This window comes from Apostichopus japonicus, chromosome 18, assembly GCF_037975245.1.
Source record: "Apostichopus japonicus isolate 1M-3 chromosome 18, ASM3797524v1, whole genome shotgun sequence".
NCBI lineage: Eukaryota > Metazoa > Echinodermata > Holothuroidea > Aspidochirotida > Stichopodidae > Apostichopus > Apostichopus japonicus.
The window spans coordinates 13,033,718-13,047,487 of record NC_092578.1 but is presented as its reverse complement, the minus strand read 5'-3'; the positions used below and the strand labels follow the sequence as shown (position 1 = coordinate 13,047,487).

At 38.8% G+C, this 13,770-nt stretch overlaps 1 protein-coding gene across 2 annotated transcripts in view; it reads left to right on the top strand.

Moving 5' to 3' along the window:
• Positions 1-1,437: 1,437 nt before the first annotated feature.
• Positions 1,438-13,770, top strand: part of LOC139958788 (integrin alpha-8-like) — a 43,462-nt gene continuing 31,129 nt past the window's right edge. For both annotated transcript variants that reach the window (XM_071956123.1, XM_071956122.1), the window contains exons 1-2: positions 1,438-2,387; positions 9,627-9,748. In XM_071956123.1, coding sequence (XP_071812224.1) covers positions 2,197-2,387; positions 9,627-9,748 — 313 coding nt within the window. In that variant the 5' untranslated portion in view covers positions 1,438-2,196. The remainder of the gene's footprint in view (positions 2,388-9,626; positions 9,749-13,770) is intronic.

Genomic DNA, 13,770 nt, shown 5'->3' with positions numbered 1-13,770 from the left:
AATTACATACTGACGGATTCATAATCATATCTGATCACGTGACACTTAACCAACGCTTATGATGATGCTATTTCACGTGACATTTTTTTTTTTTACAATTGAATTATTGCTTACTTTTCTTCAAAGTTTGCCAAACAAGGATTGTTTGACGTTTTCAGATCTTGCCAGGTAAGCTCTCAGCCACTAAAAAATATGCTGGCATTTTTTTTCCGGAGAAAGATGTATTGCTTCGACAAATTTCTCCAAAAATTCTTCTGTTGATGTTTTCTTGAACCGATAAAAGTTTGAATTGTTTGCATAAAACCTTAATGTATGAACTCCGGGGCTTCATGAAAAAATTGTTTCCGTTAAGAATGTTTTCTTAATCTTTGTATAAACAATTTGAACGCTATGAACAAAACAAAACAAAATCACTTCGTCGTGAATGATTTTGTTTGATGTCATTCGTGTTTCAACAGGTCGAAAACAGAAATATAAGACGTTTAATATATTTTTCTCTGGAAAATCTGATCACATCTCGAAGAAAAGAGAAGATTATAATAATACTTCTAGCTTCTTGAAATCACAGAAGCTGCCGACGTATGCCACATAATATTTTGCATGACAGAATTTTGGAAGTCATGTGGGTGAAATTTAGACGATATATCGATATTTATGTAGGTAAGGTGTACTATAGGAGCTTAAGAGAATCACTGACTAAATATACAAATTCGGAAATGTTTTGTCTTCACACCTAGCCTCTCCCCCACCAACCAATCCCCACACCCTCACCAACCGATGTTCTCACCCCGCCCAAACCCACATTACAGTCAGGAAAATGACAAAAAGCAGGTCATTTCACTCATATTTACCTTCAAATGTGCCTTTGATTTGTGATGCTGATGTGGTATCATACAAGGGCGGGTTGCTTACTCGCTTACCGGATCGGATCTGCTACGCCGCTTGATCAAAAGTGCCGAAAGCTGATTCATGCAGCTCTCAGTTGAGGTACCGAAGGCGTCAATTTATTTCTTGATCGAGAACGGTGCCTATGATTTCTTCCGAGGCTCCAAGTGTGCCGCGCTTATCAAGTCCCCAGCGCCACCGGCTCGATCACTGAACCGGTAGCAATTCGTACCCGGTCGGCTCGAGCCGGTAGCACTGTGGGCCAGTCCGTCCAGATGAGATGTACTATTTCCCTGCAGTCTTTTCATCAACCAAATAAATTGCAACATCTCCCCGTGATCTCTGTTAGCTCTCCCAAGTGTCAACAAGCTCATGAAAATGAATTGAAAACACTTGTAAGTTATTTTGTGTGTGTGTTTATTCCAGGTGAACCTCGTTTTGCACATGACTAATATGGGTAGTTATGACTGAATGGTGGCACGTATACATTTCCGTAGAAAGCAAGACCAGCTTGCACGTTAGGTATATCCATTGCTTCCACACAATTTAGTTCAGTCGTCATATACAGGTAAGCGTGACGTTACTTGCACACTCATTGCTATATTGATAGCTTATGTCGAGGCATCAAATCTAATTAGGATTTTTAAATCAAAAAAGGAAGTTCTTTGTTATGTCGACCGGTACATGTATATATGAAGCTTCATCATCAAGGACTTAAGAACATAGCGAGATGGTTGTTTCCGTTGTTTGAAGCTACGAACCTTACCCTGACTAACACCCGTGACATTAAATGAATGTAACCCAAATAAGCCATTTAGCAGTAACTTTTTTTAAAACAGCTTTCGGTCCCGGAAAAAAACCTGTGTAATATCGGGAAACATTAACAGAAGCCTAAACTAGATGGTGTTCAAGATTAGGAGAGACGTTACGTGATGTTTTGGAGATCAGTGTACGAAATAGCGAAATCTGCTTAACTGACTCGGATCATGTGTATTATTCTTAGCGATTCAACCAATTTGGCTGGCAAAAACTTATTACTGTATGTTTGTTAGCAACTCAGTTGCCACTCAGCCTGTATTTAGGGAAGGTTGCTATGTAACGTGACGTGACCCTGTTGCTTAGCAGTTTTTACCGAACAAGTTATTTTCAAGGTTAATACTGTATTTACTATTCAGGAAGCGACCTGATTTATGTCCTCGATTATTTGGATTATATTCGATGTTTAAAATTGACATCAACCTGGAAGCATTCCTATACGCGAGAGTTTGTTAGTTCCTATATTTCGTGAATTGTTCTTAAGTGTTAAAAACTATGGCTTATCTTCGTGACTCTCAAATTATAATCTGGAAATATATCATGAGAATATTAGTAATAGTTTGTATGCTACAAGACATTATATACGGATATAATTTTGACATGAAGGTACCAATAGTCTACCGCGGTGAAGAGGGCACGTACTTCGGTCATTCGGTAGCTATACATCGAGACAGCGGGCAAGATATGTAAGTTAAATAACATAATCCATCAGAATTGTGTACTTCTTTTCCGTACACACAAGACTCAATGTTATTGTTTAGTTGAAGGGGGGGGGGGGGGCATAGAGCTGTTGATAGGATTCTATAAACAGCAATAATAATGGCTTACCTATAGGACTAATGTACTCTCCGGAAAGTTTAAAAAAATCCATTCACACAGACTTGCATTGACTCTTATTATTGATCGCTGGTAATGTTTAGGTGGGGTGGGGAAGGAGGGGGGTGGCGAGGCAGGGAGTGAGTAGAGGAAGGGGAGGTGATTTTTCATTGGGGTGGATCGAGGTAGTGGTAGTGTAACCTTTCTGTATATGATGACTATAGCTAATGCTTTATTTCCAATTTTCCATCTCGTATTTTATTTTCTATTTAAGATTTATTTGATTAATTAAGTAATTTATTCGAAATGTTCAGCGCAATTAACGTTGTCACTGCCGTGGGTAAAACCGTAAGCGTCTAAATCCGCCCTCCACTCCTTGTTGCTGTGGCAACCGTTGTCATGACATAAAGATGAAAGGTCCTTGAATTTATAGACAATAAATAAAATAATTATGTCCCTCTTGATACTTTTGTGTTTAACTGGTACCAGGTATAACCATGGAGCTACAATGTATTGTGGTGCATGGTATAAGCATGGAGCTACAATGTATTGTGTTGCATGGTATAACCATGGAGCTACAATGTATTGTGGTACATGGTATAACCATGGAGCTACAATGAATTGTGGTGCATGGTATAACCATGGAGCTACAATGTATTGTGGTACATGGTATAACCATGGAGCTACAATGTATTGTGGTGCATGGTATAACCATGGAGCTACAATGAATTGTGGTGCATGGTATAACCATGGAGCTACAATGTATTGTGGTGCATGGTATAACCATGGAGCTACAATGTATTGTGGTGCATGGTATAACCATGGAGCTACAATGTATTGTGGTACATGGTATAACCATGGAGCTACAATGTATTGTGGTGCATGGTATAACCATGGAGCTACAATGTATTGTGGTGCATGGTATAACCATGGAGCTACAAGTCTTTGTGGTGCATGGTATAACCATGGAGCTACAATGTATTGTGGTGCATGGTATAACCATGGAGCTACAAGTCTTTGTGGTGCATGGTATAACCATGGAGCTACAATGTATTGTGGTACATGGTATAACCATGGAGCTACAAGTCTTTGTGTTGCATGGTATAACCATGGAGCTACAAGGTATTGTGGTGCATGGTATAACAGTTTAACATGATATAACTGTGGTACATGGACTAGCTGGGGTGTATGGAATAACTGCTGTACATGATATGTATGTGTTGCATGGTAGAAACTGTTGCGCACGGCCCTCTGATGAACTGGTAAGTGTGGTCCTTGGTATAGCTCTGTAGTACATTGGCTACAAGTGATGCATGGAAAAGCTGTGGTGCAAGAAGTGTGTTTATAGGAACCTATCACACCTACAGATTTCACAAACTATGTTAATACATAACCCTCAATGTGTTGGGATGATACTTCCATATTTGTGGCCTACATATAACTTGACCCAGTTATACGATACACCCACGCGCACAGTATATCATTGTGAAATGTTTCCTTGTATGAATTCGTATTTATTTATTTATTAAGCGTTAATTAAGAGGAAACACAAATATCATTTGACACTTATTTATGACATATATCTTTTATTATAAAAAAAATCCCCCAAACAGCTCATAAAACGTTATTTGGTTTGGGAGGTATCCTAGTTTCTAAATCGTGAGTGGGTTCTGTCATAATGTAAATATGTGATGTCATATTGTCACTAGGAACTGAAATGTTATAATTTTGTCTTTCGTTTTCATCATCTTCTTCTTATTTTCAAGGTATACGGTTAACAGTTTTCAAATTGAAACCAATCATTATGTCATGTAAACTACTTCAATATAATTGTAGATTCGGCATTTTGCAAGACCCATCTGCAGTACAGAAAATAAATGTTGTAATCAATATTCTTTTATTTAAATATTGACACATGGAACACACGTGGCTCGATCACGTCTTATTTAGACATATCTTGCCGTAAATCCGTGATAATGTCCAAAATGGAATAAGACATAGTTAGTTGTCTTGGAAAGTCGTGTTGCAAGACTGCCATCTCTATATCAAATAGATAAATCATGAAAGGGTCTGGTGTGACTCTTTTAACTACAGCCAACCATATCTACAATTTGCGTAGTTTTAATTTAAATATGTGCTAAGTCATTATCAACCACTGACTGTGTTGAAGCACACTATACTAAGTGCAATTACTAAGTATACACACGTATATAGAGTCGGAGTTTTGAATTTTGATTTTACTGAAACGTCTTGAAAGTATCAAGTGCTTTGTCTGTATGGATTAACAGACGGAGAATATGACCAGCTATATGCTAATGTGGTTGCTATATATTCATAACAGCGTACTTAGTCCTAGTTACATTAACACCTTCCCCAATCGGGGTCCTCGTTGAGAATTGCTAATTATGAAGTCTAAAAATATAGGAGACAATGTAATAGGCGTTTGCCAAATCCACAGAAATACCTGCAAAAAGAACCATCTTTTGTTGGTTTCATCGGTTAAAATATATACATAGATCAGTCACAATAACAAATCATCCTCTCTCGAACCTCTCTCAAAGAAATAACTCCGCTCCTTCACAGATGTATACGTAAAGTGCAGTACAGTTAAAATGTTTAAGACTACCACACTGCTATTAGTCCAAGTTGTACTTCTGTACCACCTCAAATTCTTGAGGAATAACCCATTAAAAAATATATAGCTGAGGCTTATCAATTAAAATAGATGGATTAATTCGCACTGACCACTAGACACGTTCCTCAAATAAAACACAGAATCCAATAAGAGAAACATCAGAAGTGATGGCATAAAATAATATATTTACAAAGCATCCAATGATGACCTGCTGTCTGTATTGGTTACATGATGTTAAAGAACACGTTTTTAATTGAATTACTACAGAATTGATAAAAACCATAAATTAACATTAATATTTAGACATGCATGTACTGAGCAGTTGATATCATCATCAATTTAACCTAATCAAATATTTCCAGCGATTTATCATATTTTAATAATGGAATACCTCGTAAACCGAAATCATGCTACAGAAACATTAATATGGCACCAAACCTCTTTTCTTTTCTTTTCGTCGACTAATACATATGGAGACTAAAATTATGCGTAAATAATATTTTTAATTGAAACTTTTGATATATACATGTCATGAAATTGAGATTATACATTCCCGTGAGGTACGGTACACAAAATCTAAGACGAATGGAAAACGTATAAAATACTTTAAACATATTTTCATAGTTCATAGATCATTTTAGATCCACCCATTTTGAAAAGAAACCTTCAAAGCAGCACTGCACTAATAGCTATAAAGACAGCATGACAATCTTTCTCAATATTGTGAAATATTGCGTAAAAAAATCAATATTGCTTGAAAACTATCACACATTGTTTGAGTTTCATACTACAAGTTATGCGATTCACGTGAAAAACATCACCAGTTCGCAACCGATGACAACATTCTCGAGAATCGAAACAAAGGATTTCGCTCATTCAAACTTCTAAATAAGTCATATGACACATACTGAACATAGTAAACGCGGATCCAGGTGGGTGTGTTGGGAGGGTGTTTTTCAACACCCTTACAACAACAAAATCACAACCAAAATTAATTAGAACAAGCTTGTGTGTAGCTTAGTATATATCTAATAATAGACCTAATTATAGTCAAAGCATGCCACTACAGAACAGACCCTCCGCGGGGAAACTGGCTTCAATGACTTCCATGGCGACAGCACCCCTTTTAAAAATCCTGCGTATCAAACTAATAGGCCTACTATAGTCTAGAAAAATCACTTTACTACACGTGGTCTTACGGATATATGTAAATGTGTTTATATATATATATATATATATATATATATATATATATATATATATATATATATATACACACATTTACATTGGGCGGTCGAACGTTCACATATATAGGCAACTCACATACATATATACTTCGCAGATATACAGTCCTTGACTCTTACCATACGTAAGTCTATTATAGATATAGCATAAATTACTTTCAAATAATTCTAGATCAATTGAAAATGTATTCCACCAGTTTATCATTGCTAAGGATCTGATGAAAGTTTACAAATTCAGAGCAAAAGTTTTGCCAGTGCAATCAACATTGTTGTGTCTATACGAATTTTCCATTTTCGAAGACCCAGTTGGGACAATGTTTCCAATACTGTTGTGTGATGTCCCGCTTTTCCAGAGCACTCGTATTGTCAGTATACGAGCAGTATGAATATCATGTTTCTATCTGATAAAGGTTAGGAACTGTTTGTACCGACAATACCAGTGTTTTGAAGCATGATATTGGAGTACAGTTTAGAGAGGTATTAGCATTAGGAAATTGTCCCAAACTGGCTGATTTCGAAATAGGAGGATCATAAATATCCATGTCATACAATTAGTCACTTTCGTTTTTACACTTTTGTTTCAATCGTTTATATATGTAAGACTTAGCATTACATTTTTAGGAAAATGAAGGCTTTCAAATCTTATCGCCCCGGTTTCCGATGGCCGCACATCGCAAACAATGTTCACATTAAGTAATCCGTTTACCCATAGCAATAAATCTAAATAGTGGATTTCCGAAAAAAAATGATTGTTTCCCGTTTTGCTCAAGTACTAAGATAACGTTGAAATCACTATACAATCCTTTAATTGTATCACTGTAGAAATAACAAATATAGGTGATTGTCTCCAGCAATGAAGTCATTCGTCTCTACGGTGGCGGCTGCCATACCCAAGCGGAATTCAAATTGCTGGGTTAAATTGGAACGGATGCTTACGTGAAATAAATTTGTAAAACAATACAGTCCTATATTGTTGTATGTTTTCGTTTGGACTTTTATTGATTTCCCACTTTTTTGCACAATTTCTGGTATTGAAATGCCGCGCAATGAACTCTTCTTGCTCAAAATGGTTTTCACTAATGATTCTTAACGCGATTCGTGAGGCCAGGTGCGTATCCAGGGGGGGGGGGTGTTGGGGGCGCGCCCCCCCCCCCCCGGGTAAGGAAAAGAGGAGAAAAAAAAGAGAAGAAAAAAGGGAAAAGGAGGGAAAAAAAGAAAAGGAGGAGAGGAAGGAAGGGAAAAGAAAAAGAAAAAGAAAAAAGAGAGAAAAAGGAGAAAAGGAGGGAGTAGAAGATAGCCAAGACCTCGGGAAGAGAAAGAGGAACAGTCATAGTTAAAGCGCTGATCCCTATTATATACACAGGGTAGCCAGCGACAGATCAAGGATTACGGAGCGGTGTGCGCCTCACCCTTCCCCTTACACCGACAACTCCATTTTTGACGTTTCCATTTTTCCTCTCTCACTAATGTATCTATATAAATACTATATATGGTCTATCATAACGCGTGTGTGTATGGACGCCTTAAACAATTGTACAATTGTGCTATATGGAACCAACTGTGGCTGGTCTTGAACTCGACCGAGTCGTCGGGGAACATGATGCATTTCGGGAAGGGGGCGACCGCATTCCCCCCCCCCCGAGCAAATTTTCTTTATAACATCGCTAGTAATTTCAAAATAGACAATGCTTAGATGCAACTTACAAGGCTTGGGAAGTGTCATTTCCAGCGATCTGGGAGGCATTTTCGGCCAAAATTTTTCTTGTACGCTTCGCGCCAACTCATGGTGGCGCTTCGCTTAGATAGTTTGCCTATAGGCTTCACCCCTCCCTTGGCAATTACTCGCTACACTCCTGTTCGAATTTGTAAAGCAAAGAGCAGATATAACATCATATCAGTGAGCATTGAAATGCATGTTCCACGATGAACAGCCTCAAAAACTGTCTATGTGTGTAGTCAAAGGCGTAGGAGCCCAATTGGATTTGGGGGCTGTAATGACTCGCCCGACAAAAAAGCCAAAAATTTTTCGCGCGCGAAGCGCGCGTCCAACATATCGATGCCAATATCACATAAGCAAGCATCGCTCATTACATTGCATGGCATCGTGTACCGCACGGTCCGTCAAAGTTGCACAGTATACCGCCGGATGCTAATGTAAACAACCAAATGTCTTATGTAGATAGAGAAAAAGCATACAGATCCATCTATGTCAAAACTCTCTTTTACAGTAGTAATGTCGGCCAAGCTTACAACTTTATTTTAATTACCAAGGAGATCATTTTTAAGCTATTCGTTGCTATTTATTTTTCTTTCATGCAGTAGGTGCCCGAAAAAATGGGAAATTTGGTTGCGGGGGGGGGGGGGGGGGGGGTGGGGCTGCAGCCCCGCCTCCTATGGGACCTACGCCTATGTGTGTAGTGCTCGGTTTCGATATACCTGATATCGGAAATATCTGCTATTTTTCATTTCCTTCAACCAAGTTTCATAATAGCCATTATAAGAGGTTGCAATATTTATACACCAATAAATTAACTCTGTCTGAATTTTCCAAAATTTCCTCACCAACATTCTTCATCATACTTCCTCTACTCGTGCAATTTTGACCTGTCTGTTAGGGGTTCAAGGAGTTTTTCTATATTGGTTGTCCATAGATTGAATTTTCTGCAACATTATGGGTATGTTTTCAAGTGATTTTTACTCACGAGAGATGTGAATTTTCAAATTCTCAACAAATAATGGGCTTAAAACCTTGAAAAGTGGGGCTTTCGGATATTGTGGGCCGTGACGTAGAATCACCTACAAAAGCAATGATCCATAGGACATGCAATCAGGTCGAACATGATGTGTGACTGGTGACAATCTTCAAAAAGGTTATGGATGGAAAAAAACTTTTGAGAAATACTTGGTTCTCAGGCAAAAGTGTACATCTGGTTGGTCATTTTCAAGCCCGAGAAGTGCCATTTCCGGTGATCTAGGGGGTATCAAAACCAGAAATTTTTCAACCGATGGTGGCGCTCCGCTTAGATAGTAATTCGCGCCCCCCGGGTTAGAAAATCCTGGATACGCGCCTGAAGGCGATATGTTCACCCTAATTATTCTGTTTTAAAATACGCTTGTATGTACCACACGGGTATTTATTATAAGTTGTGATATGTAGAAAACATAAAATAAGGATAAATTTCGTCTAAAGTCATCTTTACTTTTTTTTTTTCACATCTTCCTATTTTAAGGATAATCATTGGTGCACCACAAGCCGATGCTCAAGCAGAAAACGTAGTAAGAGGCGGAGCTGTCTACGGATGTCCAGTACTGCCGTACAATACAACAAGAACATGTCAGATACTTCCATTAGGTAAGTGAACTACGTACGACACAGCTTCCTGACCACATATGCATCACTGACATACAATAATATCTCAGCTATGACTTCAATTTTCGACCGGATGCAGAAGCTCCAAGACAAAGAAAGTAATTACCTTTAGTTGATTCGGGAGACAGTAGATGTCGGCATTGATTCGGAACAGGGTTATAATTAGGACGCAATGCTTAATTGTTACAACCGATATCAACCTCAGGCCAGACTCATTTCTCATTTCAACGTTTATATTTATATAAAGGCAAGATATTGGGGAAAGTCTCATACGTTAGAGTCTTAGACCATGGTACTTCAATAGTTACGCAAGAAAATATGACTAAGGTATAAGTGATGAAAAATGCAATACTGGCTTTGTTGCCAGCAGCGAATTGATCATTTGGGATATCTAGATTATTATTTTTATTATTATTATTATTATTATTATTATTATTATTATCATTGTTATTATCATCATTGTTATTATTATTATTATTTAATAACTATAATGATAATAATAATAATAATAATGATGATTATTGTTAATATTATCGTCATCGTCATCGTCGTCGCCGTCGCCGCCGTCGTTATCGTGGATCGAAAACTGCATGAGAACATATTTTGTTATTGAAATTACTCACGATACAAAGAGAGACATATTGGTTGTAGGGACTGGATGAGGGAAAATGAGAAAGGGTTGCGGTTTAAAGGGTTGCGAGAAAAGGGATACTGTTTGGAAATGACGAGAAGGAAGAAATGAGCAGCAAGGAAGAGGATGGGGTTAAATAATGGGAGCAGGTATAACAGGTCCGAATACCGATTTAATGGTTGGCCCTAATGACAAATTGCGCAAAGAAACGACGAGGATTTCGAACGGAAACGGTTTCCAAGATGTTTATAAACATCGCAGAATTGGTACAAGGCCTATATACTGTAATTAGCATTATACACAAGCTGTGTACATTGGTGGGCGCTCCGTTGCACCTTATAAATTTCCCTGCAAGTGTATCATACATAAAGTGTTTTTTATTACCATATAATCGACTATGGCGGAAATAAACATAATAAATCAGTCTATTTTTAAACCTTGTGTCTTCTCAACAGTGTATAACGGTTAATCGAAAGCCGACTCCATGCATCCAAACCTTAGGGTGACGGTTATGAGCTGTTTCCTCCCGTTACTTTCACGAGTCGCTTTGAAGTAGAGCAGGTTTCAAATTAAAGACACAGTAGAATAGAAAATGAACCTGTCAAATGGTTTCCGGCTTGAAATGAGAGCAAGCTGCTACCACAATCGAAATGCCAGCTATATTAATGAGTATCATCATTAATTAAACAGAGGTCACGATTAGCGATAACTACAAAGAACTGTTTCGGAAGATGTCAGAGATTTGCTTTGATAGTTCTGAAGGATTTGAGTTTAGGTCTATAGATATATCCGTCGGTCGTGCTGTATACAGTGCTCAGGTATATTCCCTTCCCTTTACCTTCCCATTTAACTTCCCTTCCTTTTACATTCCCTTTCCTTTCCTTTCATCCACACCCCCTTCCCTTCCCTTCCCTTCCCCAAAAAGGAGGGGGGCCACTACACACTTTCATCCAAATGTTTGCTTACGTTTATTGTAATAAACTGAAAGGTAAACATTTTAGAACCAACAGATATCGTTCAAGCCATTTCCCTCCTTCCTTGACCATCCTCCCCTCCCAACCCTCCATCCATACCCTACTCTACCCTACCCCAAACCTTACCCTTATCGTTACACCCATTGTGCACCCCTTCCGTTAAAATTGTGCCACTGGTCAAGACTTCTCGAGTAACAGTATAAGTTATATATGCTTCAACAGTTATAGTAATACATTCTGTAATCGTACGTTAGTGTACAGATTTAACAAACATTATGGGGACTTGGACAAGCCTTGGAGGACTTGCATAATTCTTAGGCGTGTCCTATGAATCCGTGCGTTACGGAAGCTTGCATATACTTACTCAATACGGAAATGTTTGCAATGAGGTAAAATGTATGAAGTGGGCGTGCCTTATCTTTTTTCCCCTTCTCACGTTAACAAGTTAGCGTCCCCCTGTTTTAAGTTACATATATCCGGGGTGCAGTGACAGGCCTACTATCAATAGATTTACTTAACCATATTCGATATCCGACCTGCAGTATTTCTGGAAGAGAGATAACTCCTTGAACAACTTCCTCAATATTCTCAAGTAAAAACACTCAAAAACTCAGTATATCATGTCTCCGGTAGGATATCTGTGTTTGTTTTTCAAGGAAAATGTTTCGACGGATATTGTGGTGTATGTTGGGAATGGAAGTACCACTGACCATACATAGAGCAAGGGCGGCGGAACCGGGGGGAACAGGGGGCGCGTGCCCCCCCCCCCCACTTTTCTTCAGGTTAAATATGTGCCCTTTTTCTACATAAAAAATTGTACTCTTGATCACCTTATTAGGTCAGCGATATTTCAGTAAGAGATCTAATCCTAATTTAGAAGTATTAATGAATTTCTGTGGGTCAAACTCAAATGTTTACTACCACAAGGCTTCTGACATTCTGGTGAGTGCCATTACGCATATTCAATTTGTCAAAAAAATCCTAATACATTTTCAAAAATACATTGCTATATTACATTGTGACTTTGTAATAAGCAGAAGCCATTTATAGCCTACTATGAATAATGAGTTTAGTTATAATCCAATAACCTACCCCATCCTTTCGTATTTTGACATATTTCATTTGCTTTCATGCATGTATCGATCGCGTGTGCATGGCCTTGGACTTTCTAATGATTTCACCTCATTTTGTCTCAAAAGAAAACTTGTTCCTTGTTTCCAATTTGCACATTGGATATTGCAGTGCTAGTAAGCCTTTTTTTCCTTGAGGGGGGGGGGGGGGGCAGTGGCGGAGCGTCCATACAGTCAGAGAGGGCGGATGCCCCCCTGACGGACTCAAAATGACTGCTGGCGCCCTCTTCAGCTTTTTACCACTTTTTACTTATTCGAAATTATTGACTTTTTTATTGCGCTCTCAAATACCTATTGACATTTGTCACATTTTGTTGGTGTAATTTTCTGACCAAATGGCGATGACACCTATTTATTCTTCGTTTATCTGCAAATTAGCAAGGCCCGGAAAGGGTCATTTCCGGCGATCTAGGAAGTATCTTAACTCAATTTTTTGGGTACGCTTCTCGCCAACCTATGGTGGCGCTCCGCTTAGCGCCCCGGCCTACAGACCATTCTCGCTCCATGATTAATACCCATATCTCCGCCACTGGGGGAGGGCGCGTTGATGGAGTGATGTGTATACGCAAATAAGATAATACAATAAGAGTTATAAAAGGTACTAAATATCAGGCTGCATCAGTCCAATCGAATTTCTGTAAAGTGCCCTTTAACGTCGGTGCCCCCCCCCCCAGATTAAAAGTGCTTCCACCCCCCTTGACATAGAGACATTCATCCCTGCAATGGAGAATTGATTGCCACTGTAGAAAGTATGTAACCGGCACAGTGGCGTTCGCAGTGGTGTTTCAAAATTGTGGCGGGGAGGGGGCAATTCAAAATTCCCCGACTTGTTTAGGTAGGGGCATGAGCCGTTATCGGAGGACCAGAGGCGAATCAGAGATTTTGTGGAGAGGGATGTTGTCCTGGGGACGATGAATCGGCTCTCATGTTGAGGAGGTGTATATGGGTGTGCGAATCCTCCAGTAAAAATGGACGCTTAGACGTCAATTAGTGCATTCTGAACTACTTTTAGACTACAAATTGGGTCTAAAATGAAGTCTAATAAATGCCATTCTTTGTTATGTTATGTTAAATAATTTTGTGTGCAGGTTGAAAAGTCGATGAGAGGGGTAGTACACACGGAGGCGTGGTCTTCTATTTCTTCCGAGACTGATTTAAAAAAGAACTGAACCATTTCCCCGAATTACGGTCTGTACCATTTGAAAAACAAATTGGATGATCCGTTCAAAACGATCGACGGAAAACGTGGATTCAGTTAGATCTATATAA